At 36.1% G+C, this 21904-nt stretch overlaps 1 protein-coding gene across 1 annotated transcript in view; it reads left to right on the plus strand.

Moving 5' to 3' along the window:
• The first annotated feature begins 882 nt into the window (after positions 1-882).
• kif18a (kinesin family member 18A) overlaps positions 883-21904 on the plus strand; it is a 30000-nt gene continuing 8978 nt past the window's right edge. The window contains exons 1-11 of the mRNA XM_073837523.1: positions 883-1222; positions 1647-1804; positions 3325-3429; positions 3564-3674; positions 4152-4349; positions 13595-13771; positions 13920-13994; positions 14149-14249; positions 17794-17956; positions 18386-18550; positions 21622-21743. Coding sequence (XP_073693624.1) covers positions 904-1222; positions 1647-1804; positions 3325-3429; positions 3564-3674; positions 4152-4349; positions 13595-13771; positions 13920-13994; positions 14149-14249; positions 17794-17956; positions 18386-18550; positions 21622-21743 — 1694 coding nt within the window. The 5' untranslated portion in view covers positions 883-903. The remainder of the gene's footprint in view (positions 1223-1646; positions 1805-3324; positions 3430-3563; positions 3675-4151; positions 4350-13594; positions 13772-13919; positions 13995-14148; positions 14250-17793; positions 17957-18385; positions 18551-21621; positions 21744-21904) is intronic.

Below are 21904 nucleotides of genomic sequence, written 5' to 3' on the forward strand. Positions count from 1 at the left end.
TCATTTTAAAATTATGTTTTTCAATTTAAGGATACATTTAATGCTTATTTCAATGTGAATTAAATTCTCTATCCAGCCTAGATCCCGTCGTAGCGTCATACGTCTCTTGACGTCAGAACGTGCTCGTCCAATCAGATGCAGGGACGGAACAGCAGCTTGTGTTTGAAATCTTCGCGCTTAGGGTTTTGGTTTTGCTTACTATCAGCTCGAATGTTGTCTATAAAGTTACATAAAGAGAAATAAAAACTTCTCTTAATACATTAGTCAAATCATTCGCCGTGGATTCATATTGTATCATATGGTAGGTCATACGCATTTTATAGCGGTAACGCAATCTTTTGTGATTGAAATGAAAGAGATGAGCAATTAGCTGCGGCTTTAGCGCAATGCTAGCAGAGGCTAGTAAGTAATACAAATAAGAGTTTTAAACGGAAAATCAGCTGAACTTTCAGGCATATGGCTCTAATGATATAGTGAGTGACCTTTTGTTACTGCGTTAGTTACAATAAATAAGCACCGGTTTGCAGTATGTAGGTTTCAGGCATGGCCTTACATTAAAACATGTTGTGTACAGTCTATAGGAGAATCCCATTGGCAGATATGAAGTATGCGGTTTAACGTTTTTAACATTTAAATTCCCCTTCTGTTTTTCTGTTTCAGTTTATTTATAAAGGTATCAAGCCACAATAAAACAAACCATGCTGATACCTTTGTTTTGACATCTACAACCAACAGTAGAGAATGTGAAAGTGTCATAAGAAACTCTGAAATAAGAAATTCTGTGGATTGTTTTTGTACCTACATAAAGTTCTGAAGAATTATTTGAAATATGCCTTGCTTTCTCTTGTGTTGTACAGATACACAAACCTTAAGGAGCAGAGATTTTCTGTGGGAAGCTGTAAGATGTCAGACGGAGAGGTGTGCAGCCACGTAAAAGTGGTGGTCCGTGTTCGTCCTTTAAACGACAAAGAAAAGGATGGAAATCACAAGAAAGTTGTCCAAGTAGTCGACAACCACATGCTTATCTTTGATCCTAAAGAGGAAGAAGTGACATTTTTCCGGGGACAGCGAGTAGGCAACAGGGATGTGCGGAGGAGAGCCAATAAGGACCTCAAGTTTGTGTTTGACAGCGTGTTTAGGGAAGACTCTTCACAGCTGGAAGTTTTTGAGAACACCACTAAAGCAATAGTGGATGGTGTTCTGAATGGCTACAACTGCACTGGTGAGACATTTTATTTCTCTTCAGTGCATCTAAAAGTTACTTTCTGTGCCATGTTTTTGATTTCAGCAGTGAAACCTAGATTTATCATCCAGCTCTAGGCTGACATTTTTTGTCTTGCTAGAACCAGATACAGAATGTGAAACAGTGCCAGTAACAAGTATTTCATAAATTGAAGTACTGGTGATTTTTTCACATTTTGTTAGAGCTTCAAGAGCATGTCCTTTTGTTTATTTGTTTTTGTCAGAGGAATTTTGCATGGTTGATGTATTTATTTATCAGCTTAATAAGCTAATTTATGGATTTTACAGATTGATGCTATTAAAATTTTTGCCACTATGCGTTACTCATTGAGACACCTGGAATAGCCAATTATTATAGCCAAAAATGTTTTTATTTTTAAATGTGTCTCTTTTTGTTTGGCCAGTGTTTGCATATGGAGCTACAGGAGCAGGAAAAACGCACACCATGTTGGGCTCTAATGATACTCCAGGAGTGATGTTTCTCACTATGAAAGAACTGTTCACTCGTATGGACCTCATCAAGGAGGACAAAGTTTTTAACATTGCTTTTTCTTATCTTGAGGTAAGGTTTTAAATTTCCCCCTGCGAATTCATTAATTAAGATTTGTTTTAATTTGTACTTATTCATATGTGGAGGATATTTTTGTGTCCTTTGATAATATACAGTATTAAAATTGGGGTTGGTAAGATTTTTAAAAATGTTTGTGGAAAAAAAGTGTTATGCTCACCAAGGCTGCATTTATTTAAAAAAAACAGTAAAAGTAATATTGTGAAATAATATTACAATTTAAAATATATTTTTTAAATGTGAGCTGATTCCTGTGATGGCAAGGTTGAATTTTCGGCAACTATAACTCTATATATATAAGTCTTAAGCCACTTCTACTCACCAAGCCTGTATTTAATGCAAAATACAGCAAAAGCAGTAATATTGACAAATATTTTTTTCTATTTAAAATATCTGCTTTCTATTTGAATATATTTTAAAATGTAATTTATTCCTGTGATCAAAGTTACATTTTCAGCATCATTACACCAGTCTTCAGTGTCACATGGTCCTTCAGCAATTATTCTGGTATGCTGATTTGCTGTTCAAAACCTTTTTTATTTCTATTATTAGTACTTTTTTCAGGATTCTTTGATGAATAGAAAGATCAGCATTTATCTGAAATAAAAGCTTTTGTAACATTGTACACTATACCATTCAAAAGCTCTTTTTTTTGCAAGAAATTATAGAAATTAATAGTTTTATTTAGCAAGGCTGCTTTAAATTGTTCAAAAGTTGTGATACAGCCATTTGTAATGTTACAAAAGATTTCTATTTCAGGTAAATGCTGTTCATTAGAAGCTTTTATTCATCAGAAACCTGAAAAAAATCTACTCTGCTGTTTCAGTGTAATAATAAATATATTTTGAGCAGCAAATCAGAATATTATAAATGATTTCTGAAGGATCATGTGACTGGAGTAATGATGCTAAAACTCCAGCTTTGAAATCACAGGAATAAGTTACATTTTAAAATATATTCAAATAGAAAAGTTATTTTAAATGGCAAAAATGCTTCAAATTTTACCGTTTTTGCTGTACTTTGGATCAAATAAATGCAGGCTTAGTGAGCAGAAGAGGCATTTAAAAAAAAAAAAACATTAAAAATCTTATTGTTCAAAAACATTTGACTCGTAGTGTATATTTCCGTAAAAGACTTTATTTTAATTTTTGTTCAATGTAATTAAATCTTACTGAATAAAAATATTAATTAAAAATCTAATTGAACCCTAACCTTTTAAATGTTAGTGTATAATTTCAAGGTGCACTTATGGTTTTATTTATTTATTTATTTTGCACTAGTTAAAATATGACAGTTGTCTTAGACGCTTAGCAGCATCGAAGCACACAAAAACAAAATATTTTGGCTTCAACGCTAGTTTTTGAAGTACCTTTTTAATGAGAAAAAAATACTGAGTACATCTTACAAAAAGTGCTATATTTGTGTTAGCTCTGGTTTATTGTACCTGAAGCAGTGTGAGTTAGTCAGCCCTTTTGTGATCTGAGCAATGGGTTTCTGCACTTTCTCCTGAACAGGTTTATAATGAGCAGATTCGGGATTTGCTAACTAACTCTGGTCCATTAGCGGTGAGAGAGGACAGCTCCAATGGAGTTGTTGTTCAAGGACTCACCCTGCACCAGGTGAAGTTAGCCTGCATGTGTCATCTGTGCAATTTCTGTGACATTCATCTCAACATAGACCACAAAGACTTTGCCTTGTCTGATGGTGTGTGTGTGTGTGTGTGTGTGTGTGTGTGTGTGTCATTACTTTGTAGCCCAAATCTGCAGAGCACATCCTTGAGGCTCTTGATTATGGTAACAGAAACAGGACGCAGCACCCCACTGACATGAACGCCACGTCTTCCCGCTCCCATGCCGTATTCCAGGTAAAAGGCTTCTTGCAATCGCTTCTCTTTTCTGTGTAAATATCACATTCGGTTCCGTGTAACTGTTTTTATGCTGCTTTGCCTTATTTTGACTGCGGTCACCCCTGTGGGGTTTGAGCAACTTTACATTAATCCTCTTGTTTTGATATTGAGCGTGAACTACCAGTTGACTTGCGTGAATGGACAGTTTCCAGGAATTGTGTTTCCTGGAAAATTTGACAAGGCAATAATAAATCAAGCTGTTTGGCTTCTCCATTTATTTTATTTCTAGACTCTAACGTGTAGTTCGTTTAAAAAGCAATAAAGCTTTAATCTTCTCTGCAATCCAACATCTCAGTCATCTATCTATTGATCTGGGTGTTTCAGAGTTAACTGTACAGTTCAAACCAGTGTCAGCTAGCTTATAAAGTTGTCAGGCAAAAATATAAATATTCATTCTGACTGAAAGCTGTTCTTGTGCCATCTTTTTTTCTTTAGATCTACTTGAGGCAACAGGATAAGACAGCCAGTCTCAATCCAAATGTTCGTGTGGCCAAGATGAGCTTAATCGACCTGGCCGGCTCGGAAAGGGCCAGTGCGACCAATGCCAAGGGGGCTCGTCTCAGAGAGGGGGCCAACATCAACCGTTCCCTCCTCGCCCTGGGGAATGTCATAAACACACTTGCCAACCCAAAAGTAGGTCTACACCTCCTGTTAAGATTGAGGGGCTACCCAGATCTTGTTGAATATGCTTTATTATTTCAGATGTTGATGATTTGATGAAATGTGTGCATTTCTAGTTAATGGTTTGGAAGGAGTTTTCTCCTTGCGATCTTAAATCTTAGTGTTCACACAAATGCATGATAATGTTGAGTTTATTGTAAAAGCACTGTAGTCATGTTGTCTGCTGCTTTAAATGCTTGAGCTCTTTAAAGCCGGGTGGATTCTGATTGGCCGTCAATATTTATATCATTCATCAGCTGGAGCAAAAATCGTTCTGAAAGTGATTCCAACGATATTGTTCCTCTGTGTCATTATCACAGTAGTTCTGATGTGGACTTCCTTGTTCTTATAGAATTAATTTTCTTTTTATTTCTTAGGTTATTATAAAAATTGTGTCCATATATATGTTTATAACTTTCATGTCTCTATGATCCATGAAATTAATTTGGCAAAATTGGAAATGTTCACATTATTGAAACGGTAACAATTTTAAAATAATTTTTTCTTGATTCCATTTTATGTTAGTTTAAACATTTTTAGACTCTATTTTAATTGTTAAATTAAAATGTAATAATCAAAAAGCATGGTGAATTAATTAATCTTGAAACTTACAATATTTTACAGCAATTTATTAAAGGTTTATTTTTTTTTTTCCTTTTTTTTTTTTATTTACAAAAATTACATTTTAAAGCCCCATGATCCTGAAATTTCTGATTTGCATTAAATTTCTGGATTTAATTTTAATGGTTTCAATAAATTTTAATAGTCAAAAGCATCTCTTATTTATTTAATTATTTTCCCAGAAGTTCTGTTTTAACTTTTTTTTTTTTTACATTTTGTGCTAAATAAATTCTGGTGAATAATAATAACAAACAATGTTTTAATAATACTTTTATTAGTAGTAATAGTACTGTTATCGCATTAAGTAATATATTTTTGTCACAGTTTCTTCGAGTTAAACCAAGCTTTTATTTTGACAGAGTAGTTGTGAAGACCTTTAAGTTTCTTTTTGTATATGATATGACAATATATATTGAGGCGGCAGAGGCTGAAAACACGCGAGCGTCACACATGCTTCAGCATGTGTGTAATAAATGAAACTGCACATCTGTGCCATTCATTCACACAGAGACACGCAGAAGATGCAGGATTCATATTTAAATAGTATTTTTGTGGCTTAATATTCACAGACACTAGTCCATACTAGAATGTTTTGATTTGTGTACTGACCTACTTCTGATTTATCCATCTAAAAATTGGCAAATTCCGTGACATTCCACACTACACAGTGACGTTAAATTCCATTTTTATGACTGGTTTCTGTGATTCCGTCCATGTTTTCCACATTGCGGAAAACATAGAGCCCTATACTATTATTGGCAATTTCTTAATTTTCTTGACAATTTATCAATTAACGTTAGTGCATCAAAAAGTATCGTATTTCCAGCCTTATTTAACAAACTCAAACGCATACAATAGGTATGGGAATTCTGTGTGTTTCTACCACAAAACCAATTACCTGCAATCCTACTGTATTGTAAACAATTGTATTTACTGTATCAGTAATACTTCACTTTAGCCTTTGTTGGTCTCCAGTCTGGGTCGGCTGAGTTCATACTGTGCTGTGGCACATTTGCTCTAAAGGTATTAGCCTTCCCCTCTCTTTTTTGCTTTTGGGACAAACCCAAAGGCTCCGCTGGCTCTGTGGTTCAGGGACTGATGCTATCAGAGTTAGGAGACCTACAACTTAGACTCTGTTGTGTACACTTATCCCTTTCGTGTGTGTGTGTGTGTGTGTGTGTGTGTGTGTGTGTGTGTGTGTGTGTGTGTGTGTGTGTGTGTGTGTGTGTGTGTGTGTGTGTGTGTGTGTGTGTGTGTGTGTGTGTGTGTGTGTGTGTGTGTGTGTGTGTGTGTGTGTGTGTGTGTGTTCTGCTCATGCACTGATTCTAGTACGCCTCCACCAGAGACACTGTGTGGAATTGTATCCAGATTTTCCGTCTCAGAGACGTTTGAGGGTAATTTACCACCCAATCCCATTAGCCCGTGACGGATATAGAATGTAGTCTTAGAAAATGGCTGTTAAATCTGCCTTGCGGTGTTTGTTGTGTGCCATGAGCTATTATAAACCATTATTATTGGGTGTTAGGTGGAAATTTGCTGCCTCAGATTGCCTGTTTCAAATCCTGTCATATCATTAACTTTTAACTCTCATTAGTTAAAAAAAAAACATGAATGCATGTCTGCTATTCAAAATTGATTTGATAAATTGCTTCTACACTACAAGACAATTTAAAAGTCTCACACCTGTAAATAATATTCAAAAGTTTAGGTCGGTAAGATTTTCTCTTTTTGTATTTTCTGAAAAATTAATGCTTTTTATTCAGCAAGGTTGCATTGAACATTGCAGGTTGCAGTGACATTAAATACTTTTTTCAATGTTACATAAGATTTATATTTCAAATAAGTGCTTTTGAATGTTTTATTTATCAAAGAATTCTGAGAATAACGGTATCCACAAAAGATGTTAAATAACTTTAATAATAATAAGAAACATTTCCTGAGCACCAAGTTAGTATATTAAAATGATTTTTAAAGGACCATGTGACAATAAAGACTGAAGTAATTGTACTACTAATCACTGCAATAAATTACAAAAACACTGCCAAAAAGTTTCGGATAAGTAAGATTTTGAATGTATTTTAAATAAGTTTCTAATTCTCATCAAGGCTGCGTTTATTTGATTAAAAAATAAAGAAAAAATAAAATTGTGAATAATGTGAAATATTATTACGATTTAAAATAACATTCTATTTTAATATATTCAAATTTTGATTTATTTCTGTAATCAAAGCTGTTTTTTTTTTTTTAGCATCATTACTGCAGTATTCAGCGTTACATGATCTTTCAGAAATCATTCTAATATGCTGATTTATTATCAGTGTTAAACAGTGTTTTTTTTTTTTTGGAACCTGTCATACTTTTTTTCAGGATTCTTTCATGAATAAAAAGTTAAAAAGAACGACATTTATTTGAAATAGAAATCTTTTCCAGCAATATACACTACTGTTCAAAAGTTTGGGGTCAGTATTTATTTCAGTTTTCAAGAAATTAATACTTTTATTCAGCAAGGATGTGTTAAATTAATAAAAAAGTGATAGCAAAGACTTATATTGTTAAAAAAGGATTCTATTTTGAATAAATGCTGTTCTTTGTAAGGATCACAGGTTCCAAAAAAACAAAAAACATTTTAGCTCAGCTGTTGCCAGCATAGATAGTTCTAATAATAAATCAGCATATTAGAATGATTTCTGAAGGTTAATGTGAACCTGAAGACCGATGGAATGGCTGCTGAAAATTCTGCTTTGCATCACCGGGAAGAAATATATATATTTTGATGTATATTAAAATAGAAACTATTATTTTATATTGTAATAACATGTTACAGTATTACTGCTTTTTTCCTGTATTTTTGATCAAGTAAATGCAGTGAAAAGCGTAACGCCTGTTTCACACATACTCCGTATACAGTGCGTATGCAGTCCGTGTGCGTTACGTATGCGATGCAGAATCAGCACGGACTCGTTTTGCTTTCACACAGGACGCGTTTGCAGTCCGTTCCTGATCCGCGGGTGTTTACCACAAACACACCATTTATCTGTTATTTTAATTTCAAATACAAACGTGCTTTTTCAGCATTGGGATACTCTTTTATCACAGTACACTAATACAATAATACTAGACATGTTCACGTTTAAACTCAACTTATTATAAACAACGTAGGCTATTATTCAATGCATTTGACATCTAGATTTGTATATTAAGTTGCTCAAGCAAGTTGCAACACATTTAAACACAGCATAGGTAGGCTATATCTTCCTTTTCATATTGAAATTGGGCTTTCACAAATATTTTATTTTAACAAATATTTATTTTAAATTAAAACTTACCACAGACAGAAACAGTCGGCTCTCTGTGCCTTTCTTTCGCATTAAATCTTTATTAAAAAACATATTTTAAAGTTTTAAACTTTTCTACCTGGACAAGTGCATGTATTATGTTGCCTTGTTTATTTAAAACTGCACTATTCTAAACCTAGCCAAAAAGCCACGTGTTGACTGTGAAACACAGAAGACTGCCATTATATGCATTTACGGTACATTTCCGTGTCAATTCATGTTCATTTTTACAGCGAACAATGCGCTGTCACTTTAATTCAGCGTATGCAACGCAATGCAGCACAGCAAAAATAGACTCTTTGCCTAAACGATCGCTGCACTGCTGCAAACGCACCGCTTCTGGAACGCACTGACGGACAGTCAGTGTGAGCAGTGTGAACGCTCTAATCTGTTAACATGGGTGCGGAAAAAAATACGCAACGCATACGCACTGCAGACGGAGTATGTGTGAAACAGGCGTAAGAGGTGTCTTTTAAAAAAAAACATTACCAGTCTTTTAAACGGCAGTGTATATTAAAGTGGAAAAGTTATTGTAGATTGTAAAAAAATGTCAATATTACTGCTTTTACTGTACTAATTATAAAATAAATGCTACCTTGGTGAGCATAAGACTCTTTTCAAAAACATTGAAAAATCCAATATTTCAAAGAGTATTGTCTGTACAAAAGCAAAAAGAGAGGAGGCAGCGCTGTCTGTTAGAGCTGCACGATTCTGAATAAAATGAGAATCACGTTTTTTTTGCTCAGAATAAAGATCACGATTCTGGAGAACTTTTTTTATTTTAAAGATTTACCCCTGAACATTAGGTTCTAATCTAATCTAATCATGGCAAACTATATATCGTTGGAAAGGTCAAAGGCTCTTAAATAGATATTTGAATTTTTTTGTGTCACAAATTATGTAGGAAGATAAGATTAGGAGTCTCATAGATTAATTTATGTTATATATATATAGTTAATGGATCGTCATGCTCATATATGGTTCCATAGCTCTGCTGGTCCATAAATCTGGCACGATCAAAGTACTACTCTTTCAATATTCAAAGTGCTAATAGAGACCGAATTTTCAAAGCATGATACAGAGCTATCTACACAACTAAACAACTTATTATAGCCCAGCCTAGATATTTTATGTAGCTTAATTTGCACGCATTGGGGAGTCGCTCTCTAAACGCAGGGTATTAAAATTGCTTTTGAATAGCGTGCGGGTTTTACTTTTGGTTTCGTTTTAACGACCGCGCAAAACTCTCGGCGACGCTGAGCGTGCATTCTACAATACAAGAAATTACTTTAACAAAATCATTTGAAAGTGGGTGAACACCAACGGGATTTTGAAAAGCGTGTCCCCAGTGGAAACTACGCCGCTGCATGAGTGGAACTCTGCCGCTGAGTTATCATTTGATGTGAATGAATGCCGCGTTGTACAGTATATTGAGACAGAGGCGCCATGAGTTGCATCTGACAGAATGTGCGCTGAAGATGAAGTTTAAATGGTTATGTAATGTTGGAGGAGAGAACAGCGAACCTGTCGCTGCATCAGCTCACAGCAGTCTGTGCAGTTATTAGGCTAGCAAAAGTTTTGTAAAATATAAATAAAATATAATTGGCTGAATCGTATAAATGCTGGATTAAGATTGTAAGGGGGATCGAGATCGCAATCTTTTAATGATTAATTGTGCAGCTCTACTGTCTGTATGGACAGGTAACTGAGGTCAGTCTCTTCCTCTAACTAGTGATATCCTTCAGTAATGCCTGTATCCATGGTGACACACAACAGCAATAAATATCAAGACTTTGTTGCATTTTTGTGGATTTAAATTCTAAACACTTTTAGGCAGCTCCTGCTGTTTTTAGCCTTCTTGGTTATCAAGACAGTTTTGTCCAATTAGTTTTTCTTGTTCCCCACCTTCTAAACAGATGCATTTGTTTCCCTCTTCAACCACACAATGCAACCGTTTTCTGACGTTTTTCATAACTTGAGAGATGTTGACAGTCCTAACACTGGCGATAGCGCAACGAAGCATGTCCCTTATTCCGTACGTGCGTCACCGACGCGACAGGCGACAAGTTGTCGACTGCATTTCAGTCCATGCAGTGTACATAAACTGATCTCGCTCTAAAAATATGGTTGTGGTGATTCAGGTCTCCAATATCTCTGGCTGAGATTGATAGAACAAGAACATCTGCAATAGTTGTGTGTGTATATATGCACATGTTATTCTAGTTAGATTCACATGAGCCTTCAGAAATCATTCTAAAATGCTTATTTGGTGCTCAAACTAAATTCTTAGCAATGTTGAAAAATGTTCTGCTTAACTAATAACTAATATTCTTTGATAATAGAAAGTTAAAAAGAAAGGCATTTGAAATAGTATCACTTTTGATCAATTTAGTGCATTCTTAGTTAGTCCTTTGTTTATTTTTGGAAATTATAATTTTTTGGAAGAAATCCAAAAGCTTTCTGACCCTGCATAGGCAACAAAGCAACTGACACGTGAACAAAACAACTTCAATAATACCTTTTGTTTGTGCACAGAAAATATTCTTTTAGCTTCATTACATTACTGCTGAACCACATGGACTATTGTAATGATGTCTTTACCACCTTTTTGGGCGTTGAATGTGTCAGTTGCATTGCTGTCTATGCAGGGTCAGAAAGCTCTCAGATTTCATCAAAAATATAAATAAAAGGTCATGTGGGTTTGAATTCATGACAGAATTTTCATTTTTGGGTGAACTATCCCTTTAATTTCTTACTGCTCGAATGGCTTTATTCTGGGTGATGATAAAGGTTTGACTGCTCCTACAAACATGCGTGTGTAACTGTGTTTCTCAAACGTTTGTTTTCATTGATGGAGCACTGTAGATGAGTTTACTTGTTCTAGCTCATGTTCAAGTATCTCAATTGCAGGCTTTGTTTGTGTTTATTTTACTGAAGAGCAAAAGAGAGAGAGGCCGTTTTTGAATGTTAAGGCTGTTCAGTTTTTTTTCTTTACTCATTCGCATTGTCTGGAGTTTTTCTGCATGTTGTACATCTTTGTTTTGTCCTGTAGTACAGCTGAGTCTTAACATGCCGGTGACCCATAAATATGGGATTGGTCAAAAACCTCATGTTCACTTGAGTTATTTTGGTGCTAGACAAGTGCAGGCCCTTTTCTGGTTATTTCAGGCCCTTTTCTGGTTTTCTGGTTATCCTGCAAAGCAGGATGCATGTTCTTTTAATGTTTCTTGTAAATTGATTGTATTTGTGGTCATGGTTTCATATATTGTCGTTCTGGGATTCTTTGATTTGTTTATGTGCTTTCGTGTTTGTGTTGTGTCTTCTGTGGTTTTTGTATTTGCCGTTTGATGCCGGAGTGTTTCGGCTGGTGTGTGTGTAAGGTGAGGAGGTTTGTCCCTGTCTCTGGGCCCCTCCGCAGGCAGCTTCATAGGTATTGTTTTCATGCCATCCGCATAAATTAACCTGTCACGCAGACGGCTCTCCTTACCCATGTTCTCTTGGGAGGGCCCGAAACAGGCCACTCACACTCTCACACACTGCTAACACAGTCGTGCCAACAGAGAGAACATGCTGCCTTCAGAAATGTGATTTTTCACAGACTAGCTATCATGATGGTGCTGCTTCTATGTTTTTTAGGTTACATAAGCTGGTGTTTTATCACTGAAAATGCCCCTTTTTTGGTGCAGTAATATCTACCAGAGAATGACTGAAAAGTGGGCCACAGTCTTTATTTTGCCCTTTTCCAAAGGAGTTTGTGAAGTTCCCAGCAGGCCACCAATTGATTAAAATTTATAATGAAAACATGAACCCATACACAGTCCAGATGTAGGCTATAGTTTGAGACATCAGCTGGACAAGATCAGATATACAAAATTTCCACATTTCCGTCCCCTGACTGTTGTTTTCCCCTATGTTTGTGTTGGCAAATTGTGCATACATGTCATTCTCCATGTATGTTAACTGTTCCACATCAGCTTGGTGGAAACTTGGCTTTGATGTTTTTTTTGTTTTTTTTTTGCGGCTGCTGGGATATGCGCTGTGTATCAGTCACTAGATCCTGAGATTAATTAGACCATCAGTTTGTGAATGCTTTCTTTTGCATGTCAGACAGGCCAGCAAGATGAAAGACAAAGAGCCAACTGGCTGTTTGAACACGTTTAACAGCATGAAGCTGTTGAGATGAGACAAATCTGAAATTATTGTTAGGATGTGTTAGAGAAGGTCAGTCAGCATCATTATTATTTGCTGACTTATTCTGTTATTTAAAAAAAGTCTTACTGAAAGAAGTGTGAATGTAGTGGCTTTGCTAACAAAATGAGCTTGTCTCATAAACAGCAAGAGTTGAAACACAAATTCTGTGAATTACTCAGGAATCATACTCTGAAATGCTCCGCTTGCTGTTAATTTAAAGGGATAGTTCAAAAAAGAAAATTCTATTATTAATTACTAAATACCCTCATTTTGTTTCAAACCTATAAGACCTCCGGTTATCTTCAGAGCACAAGTTAAGTTATTATTTCTGATTAAATCCGAGAGCTTTCTGACCCTACATAGACAGCAACGCAATTACCATGTTCAATATGTGACCCTTAAGTAGCACATGTATATTTGCAGCAGTAGCCAACAGTACATTGTATGGGTCAAAATTATTGATTTCTATTCTATGCCAAAAATCATTAGGATATTAAGTAAAGATCATGTTCCATGAAGAAAATTTTAATTTCCTACCATAAATATATTAACTTAATATTTAATTAGTAATATGCATTGCTAAGAACTTCATTGGGACATGATTTTCTCAGTATTTAGATTTTTTTGCACCCTCAGATTCCAGATATTCCAATAGTTGTATCTCGGCCAAATATTGTTCTCTCGTAACAAAGCATACATCAGTGGAAAGCTTATATATTCAGCTTCACTATTGTCTATTGTCATGCTTTTAGCCTATTTTGGGGTCGTTTCCATTTAAACTGCTTTTTAAGCAATCAAGACACAAATATAGACTTACATTAAAAAAAAAAAACATTTGTCACTAATGGTTTATGGTGAAGCATAGCAACGGATCCATGGTAAATTAAATATAAACTCATCTCAGAAATGGCCTAAAATGCTATTTTAAACCTAATCATGTAATCTCAGCCAGTTTTAGAAGGCTGTATCTGTTTTGATTTTCAGTCATTGTTTCTTATGTGTTGTTGACGTTTTTCTTGTGATATTCTCGAATTTGATTTTCCTTTGCTTTGGTTTGTTTTTTATTCTCAGTGTAAGAAGACACACATTCCTTACAGAGATAGCAAGCTGACACGGCTCCTCAAAGACTCTCTGGGTGGAAACTGCCGAACTGTGATGATCGCGAACGTCAGCCCGTCCTCGCTTTCCTATGAAGATACACACAACACTCTCAAATATGCCAACCGCGCCAAGGAGATCAAATCCACTGTAAGTCCTACACATACACGCGCAGCTTCAGCAGTCCCCGACTAACAACATGCCTCAAATCACCCATGAGTTCACCACATACAAAGATTTATTCAAAGAATTATTATAATACAGGTCATATTTTTGATTCTCTCTCCCTGTATTTCAGCTGAAGAGTAACGTGATGAGCTTGGACAGCCACATTGGCCAGTATGCCGTCATCTGTGAAAAGCAGAAAGCTGAGGTAAAAAAAATAAATAAGACTCGATGAATCTCATCCTTAATTACGTCTTAATGTGGAACTTTACTTTGTAAATCTGGTTTGCTTCTCCTGTTAGGTGAGATGGGTCTAATCCACATGAGACTAGCTTGCTTAATCAGAGTGTGTGTGCTTTCAGATTGTCATGCTGAAACAGAAACTCAAAGAGTACGAAGAGCGGAAGGTGGAGGTTCCTGCCCTTAATCCAATCCCTGTCCAGAGGAGAGCCGAATTTGAGAAGTAAGCAGCACGTGTGTCTACGTTCAGTCCAAAAGTGTGCACTCACGCGACACGGCGAATTCTATTTGCAGGCACCAGCATGTGTCTTGAGACCTGTGTTTTTGTTTGTTTAGATGTTGTTTATTTTATGCCATGTGTGATGTGCTGCTCTTTAACGCTGTCCTTTGAAACTTTGAATACGCCTCAATTATTCATGAGTAAGAATACACAGGACAAAGCCAGACACCATCGCAGGTGGAGGTCTCCTTACCTCTGCATTTTTCATCAAGTCCAGTGGAGAGTGGAGACTTTGTGCTTTGTGTTTTCCTCTGTTTCTTTAATTTTTCACGTTTTTTTTTTTTCCCCTTTTTATTGCTTGTTTTGGACAGGAAATGTATCACAGTTTTGCAGCACGTCCCACCGCCCCACCCCTCAGCCTCTAGATTCAGTCGTTCTGTTTTTGTGTGTGTGTGTGTGTGTGTGTGTGTGTGTGTGTGTGTGTGTGTGTGTGTGTGTGGTTCTCGTCAGCAAAAACCGCCGCAGCATCCGTAGATGGGAGGGAGAAAATGAAGGACAGGCGGAGGGAGGAGAGAAAGAGGGAAAATAGCAAGGGTGGGAGGGACGGAGCGGGGAAGGAGGAGGGGAAAAAGCTGAATGAGTCTCACTCCTATGTGTTTCATTCACCGGCATCAGAATTCACAACTTGCCGAGCGAGTGAGAGAGAGAGGGGGAGAGGTGCTTAGCGGCAAGGAGGGCTGGCGCGCTCCTGCCCGCATTAATAATGCAGGAGTCTGGCAGTGTCGGCGCTGCACCAACATTATGGCCCCAAATACAGCCTCTGCACTCTCTCTCAATGGACTTTTTTTTTTTTTTTTTTTTTTTTTTTAAATCAAAACTAATACCACCCACACAGTTCAGGTGATATCTCAAAGCGTTCATTGAGGAGCCGTATGCAGTGTTGCAAAAGTGTTGGAGTATTGAAGGCTCTCAGTGAGAAATATGTGTTTGAATGAGAGCATGATGGCCTTTAGCGCTTACTTACATTAAACAGAAGAGAAAAAGGTGCAGTGAGGTGAAATATATTCTTAGTTATTATAGGATGCATTCATAGCTAACTGTCGGGTATGCTTCATATTTTTCTCACTGCGTCTTGCACTACCATTCAGAAGTTTTTGAACAGTAAGATTTTTGATTTTTAAAGGTCTTTTCAGCTCACCAAGTCTGCATTTATTTGATCCAAAGTACTGCAAAATCAGTAACATTTTTACTGTTTAAAATAACTGTTTTCTATTTGAATATATTTTCAAATGTAATTTATTCCTGTGATTTCAAAGCTCAATTTTCAGCATCATTACTCCAGTCCAGGGTTCCCACGAGTCCTTGAAATCCTTGAAAGTTTGTGAATCTGAAAAAAAAAAAAAATTTCAAGGCCCTGGAAAGTTAGATACAGGTCCTTGAAAATGCTTGAATTTATTTTGTGCAGGAAGTCTTAATTAGGATTAGTAAGGATTCTTTTTTCCGGTCTGCTAATGTGTTATTTCACCAACACTTTGTGGCCTGTGCTTACTAGCTTGCTTGATTTACATTAGTTACATGCATTTACGACAAATATAATATTAGATCTCTGTCATATGGCCAAAAATAAATGCAAAAGATGCTTTTTTGCATAGTTGTTTGACAAACGAAAACTGTAACAATGTATCTTACAAGGTAACACGATGTAACCTTGCTCTCACTTGAAATGTGTCCCCGCCATAGACTGTAAAAAATATGGACGTAGTATCTGTGACGTCACCCGTAGGATTCTGAAGCGCTAATTTGAAGCTCATAGTGGGCGGGATTCGGCCGTCGCCATCTTGGAATCGCGTCATCGCGCGTCACTCTCGGATAATCAAAAATGGGCAAAAAGGCGGGATGTGGGTGGAGCTGGTTGCTGAAACCACGCCCTTAATTATGCTGAACTTTAAGGCTTAATATAACTTAAACCGATGAGTTATAAAAAAATTCACCCCCCTCACAGTTGACATGAAGGGCAAAACTAGCTATATAGACCAAAACCATTTTTTGAACCAGGCTGTAAACATACTTTTTTCTGCTGTAAAGTTGGACATTTTAACATGGAGTGTCAATGGGATTGACTCCCTTTTGCAGCCAGCCTCAAGCGGCCAGTCGATCAATTGCAGTTTCAGTCACTTCCGTGTTGGTTTCACGAGGGAGACCGGAAGGTTGCCCCTTGGTCCCCGCATTAAGTCCTTGAATTTGAGGGTATCGGACCTGGAAAGTCTTCGATAGGTCCTTGAATTTGAAGTTAACCAAGGTGTGGGAACCCTGCCAGTCACCATAATCCTTCAGAAATCATTTTAATATTCTGATTTGCTGCTCAAAAACATTTATTAGTATTATGTTAAAAACAGCAGAATTTTCAAAATTTCTGATTTGCAAAAACAGCAAATCGGCATATTAGAATGATTTCTGAAGGATCGTGTGACACACTGAAGACTGAAGTAATTATGCTGAAATTATGCTTTTTTTATGATTCTTTGATTTAAACAGATCAGAATTCATTTGAAATATAATCTTATCAATCTTTACTGTCACTTTTGATCAATTTAATGAATCCTTACTGAATAAGAATATAAATAAAATTAATAAAAAATAAAAACATTTAAACAGTAATGTACTCTGGAACTAAACCAGATAATTAAGACAGGCAGCTGATTTCTTGTTTGGCTTGCTAGTGAAATTTTTTTATTTTTTTTTTGAACTAGCAAGTTTGAACTTCCAAAATGCAGTTTAAATGCAGCTTCAAAGGGGTCTAAAGCCGATCCCAGCGGAGGATCTTACCTAGCTAAGGGGCTTACCTAGCGAAACGATTCGTTATTTCCTTTTAAAAATTTACAGTTATACTTTTCAACCTCAAATGCTCGTCTTGTCTAGCTCTGAGTGAACTTTGTGCAGTCCGGTTCAGGGCAGTTAGGGTATGTCGAAAAACTCCAATCTCATCAACTGGAATACACAGGGTACACGCAGAGTTAGACAAGCTAGATAAGACCTTTCTTCCTCGACTGGGATCATTTAGAGCCCTTTCTGGAAGTGAACTTCTCCTTTTAAGTGATTTTGAATCAACATTTTTTTTCGTTGTGAGCTATTTTATTTAAACCATGATATTCCATTAATTCTTTTGCACTTTTTGTTTTATTTTAGTTTGTTTATTGTTTTTTTGTTTATCAGATAGTATAATGTGGAAAATGAGTAAGGTGCAGCAAGAGACGACTGTGATAAGCCCCCAGGTGCACTCGAACTTGGGTCCCTATGAGCACATGACCTCTTTTAGGTCAGGAACAGTGTTGTGCTCTCTGTGCCACAGTTCTGAAACCTTTTTTAATAATCTAATTTATACAGATAATATAAGGAGGAATGAAAATCCTAGCGAAGTTCTGCTTTTGTGCTCTGGAGCGTATACATTTACTACCAGGCAAGTTCTATAATGCAGAACTTGAGAGGAAAAGTGAGAGTGGCATCCATTGAATAGAGACAATAACTCAATGTCTTTTGTGTTTTGCAGGATGTCTGAGTCCCTGCGCAGCGTGTTTGCAGCACGTCTGCAGGTACGTAAAGAGCATCTGGACATCGAGAAGCAGCTGAATGAAAGCCGGCTAACTATGAGACACAGGGAGCTGTGGCACCAGCAGAGCCTGATCTTCTTCCCCGACAACAGGGCCGAAAGGGTAACAGCACTGATTCATACGCACACACACACACACACACACAGTTTAAAAACTGATTTCAATTATTTATTTGAATGTATTTATTTGCTTTTATTCAACAAGTAGTATTAAGTTGAGGTTGAAAAAAGCACCAAATAAGCATAATAGAATGATTTCTGAAGTATCATGTGACACTAAAGTATTGAATAATGGCTGCTGAAAATTCAGCTGTGCCAAAACATACAATTGAAGATATATTAAAATAATTAAAAAAAATAATAATAATTTCACAATCACTCTTTTGATCAAAAAAATGCAACTGGTCAGACTTTGATATTGTGTTTGGTATTGTACATTGTAAATATTTCTTCTAGCCATGCTCGAAATGTTTTGGGCTATAAATTGTTGTCTATATGAGAAATTCATTGTATGTATCTTTGTTTATTTTAGGCCACCTGTAAGTATGAGCGTAAACTGGCCTCCCTGAAGTCTCACCAGGAGCACTTGCAAAAACGCTTGATGGAGAGTGAAAAGCGCTTCCAGGAGAACGAGGGATGGCTTCACCGAATCGAAAACGAAATGAAGCTTCTTGGACATGAAGGACACTCTCCAGAGGTCAGGGCTGGATCACTTTTACTTCATATAAGGGCTGCATGTGCAGTGTACATGCGGTGGCAGAAATGCTAACCAGTGAAGCTTTTGCTATACTTGAATTAAAAAACTATAGACCAATTTGGAGTAGTGGAATAAGAAAAATGCAAGGTCTAGAGACGTGTTTTTAAAAAACGTTTTAATTACTTTGTTGTGATGAAGCACTTCATTAGTTTAAAACTGCTTTTGCACTGATGGCCAGATTTATCATTCATTCATGTGTTTTGAATAATCTTACCTTCAGGGTTGTCTCAAGTTCATAGTTTGAAAAGAAAAAAAACTCAATCAAATGAAATAAAAGGCTCTTTTTAAATTAAGAAGTCACTAGAATCTCAGAAAATAAAGTTTATGTAATATATAAAGCATTTTGGGTTTGAATTTGTAGCTAAAATAGCTGTATTGTATATCGTGATATAAGAATTTGTCATACCGCCTACCCCTTGCTACAGATCTATGTTGTTTTTTTGTCCTTCAGCTTATCGTGATATTTCTTTATTTGAGGGCTTTTTTTTTAGTCCCGGAGAGGACAGCCTTGGCCTGTTATCCATTTCGAAATGCCATTATTGAATGTTTTCATGTTTTCTAGCTGAGCATTGAAGCTCTAGGGTGCCAGTCTGCAGTGTTGTGATGTCTGAGGCAGACATGCTCCTCAGAGGCCCTGAATAGCAGAGCTCTTCTTGAGCTTATCAGACAGCCAAATACACTTAAAAAGGGCTAGGATTATCTTTTGGAAGAGCTGGCGTAAATTGTGGCATACGTATCTTTAAGTATCAAGTACCTGAGCCTTATGTTAATTTGGAGTGACGTTCTTCTGAAGCAATTGACATATTTTGCAGCCATGCACGCTGTTAATCAGGCTGCATGTAGGAGGCAAACATTCATCTACCGACTATAAAAACATGCAAAAATCGCCATTTGTCCGTGGCTTTCTTGGAACAGCTCAAAATATTGTGTAATCTTTGTTTTTGCCCTCATTTGCAGCCCTTTGATAGACACTGTGACCATTTTTGTGTCTCGCTCACCCCATCTTTTAGCTCCTCTCTCCATTTCCCCACTGGAGGATGTCTTAATAAAAGAAAAATCAATGCTTTTCCTTCATCACTCCCTACAGCTGCTTACCTAAATCCACACCTCTCGCTCTCTTTTTGCTCTCCTGTTTTTTTTTTTTTCTTTTCCTGGAAGTAGAACGGAGTAGTGACGCACCCGCCCATCAAATGTTCTGTGCTGTGCTGTTTTGCGTTTTCTTGCGTCAGAGGGGGTAGAAGACTCCTCAGAAGGTGCATTTTCAGTGAGACAGAAAGAAAACAAGGAGCTAGACTAAAAACAACATCTAAGCCGTTTCATCATTTTGTAGTGTCTTGCCTATGTTGCCTTTCTCATTATAGCACATAGATGAGATGGTTTAATCTCGCCGTTCTTTTCTCCACCCAGAAAGTCGCAACATTTTCTTGAGCTTGATATTCTATTTAAAATTTGCCATCTAATAGATGGGAAACAGTCTCTACCTGTGACCTGATTTATGCTATATGTGACCCTCGACCACAAAACCCGTCTTAAGTAGCATGGGTGTATTTGTTGCAGTAGCCAAAAATACATTGTAAGGGTCAAAAAAGGGCCAAAAATTATTAGGATATTAAGTAAAAATCATTATCCATGAAGATATTTTGTACATTTCCTGCCGTAAACTTATTTAAACGTAATATTTGATTTGTAATATGCATTGCTAAGAACTTTATTTGGGCAGCTTCTCTATTTTTTGCACACTCAGATTTCAGATTTTCAAACAGTTGTATCTCAGCCAAAAATTGAGCCACATATGCATAATTTGTGTTGACAATGTAAAACAAAGTGTGAATATTGTTCCATTTTAGAAAACTTTAGAGATCACATGTGTCTTTAATTTAAACTTCAGTAGCAAAATTAGATTTGATAGTGTTTTTCTCACAAATAATTGAATTTAAAATCTTTTTATTAATTCATAACTCAAAACTTCAAAGATTTGTTGGCATCATCACTCCAAAATAAACAAATTTCATTTGAAAAAATATTACAAATGTCAATGAAACAAAAACACAATTATGCAAATTCTAAACAGTCCCCAAATTAATAATTCAAAGATGTTAGCTTTACAAAAGCATTGAATAGATTTGCATTTTTCCGTATCATAAAACATATGCCTATTACTTTTTCTTTTTAATTAATTGCATCAATTAATTAATTTTACAGGCCAAATTAAAATGTTTTGGTAAACAGATTCAGGTAAATATTGCTGTTTTTTTAAATTATTACTGTGCAATGTTGGTTTGGTGCATATAAATGCAAATGATGATATCATTGTTTATTTTAGCTAGATTGCATTTTCTTTTTTAAACTAGATTGGATTACTTAGCAAAAAATTGCTATTTGGTTACATTGAAAAAGACCTATAGAATAATATATGTGACCCTGGACCACAAAACCAGTCTTAAGTAGCACAGGTATATTTTTATCAATAGCCAAAAATGCATTGTATGGGTCAAAATTATCGATTTTTTTATGGCAAAAATCATTAGGATATTAAGTAAAGATATTCCTACTGTAAATATATCAAAACTTAATTTTTTGATTAGTAATATGCATTGCTAAGAACTTCATTTGAACAACTTTCAAAGAAAATTACAACAAAATGTGATTTTCTTTTTTTTTTTTTTTTTTTTTTGCACCCTCAGATTCCAGATTTTTTAAATAGTTGTATCTCGGCCAAATATGGTCCTATCCTAATACCATGCATCAATGGAAAGGTTATTTATTCAGCTTTAATTTCAAAACTGGTTTTGTGGTCCAGTGTCACATATATTGGTTATCAAAAGTCATAAATATTCAAGTTCTTGCCTAACAGTAATGTTAGTAAGGTAGCCCACTTTTTTGTAATCATGATGTAAAATGATTTTGATATTCTTATCCAACATTAATATCAAAGAGATGGGGATGGAGTTACTGGTTGCTGCCATTATTGTTGCATTTGTCTTTGTGTTAACATGTGTTTCTGCATACAGGAGCTGAAAAGAGAACTGCAGTGCCATCAGCTGCAGCTGCAGATCACTGACCTTCAGCAACACATCGAGCACATGAGCCACCTCATCAGTGTTCAAGACCAGGAAAACACTCACACGCACAAGTATGAGTCAACACTCGTAGAGTTTTGCACCAGGTTTCATAATTTTGAGCTTAGTCACCCAGAATCTAGGTGTTTGTGGGGAAGCCATAAATTCTTTTGTACATTCTGGATGTAGAAAGTTCTTTTGTGTTATTCAGATTAATTTGAAATTTGCAATGTAA

The sequence above is a fragment of the Garra rufa genome, chromosome 3 (assembly GCF_049309525.1).
Source record: "Garra rufa chromosome 3, GarRuf1.0, whole genome shotgun sequence".
Classification (NCBI taxonomy): Eukaryota; Metazoa; Chordata; class Actinopteri; order Cypriniformes; family Cyprinidae; genus Garra; species Garra rufa.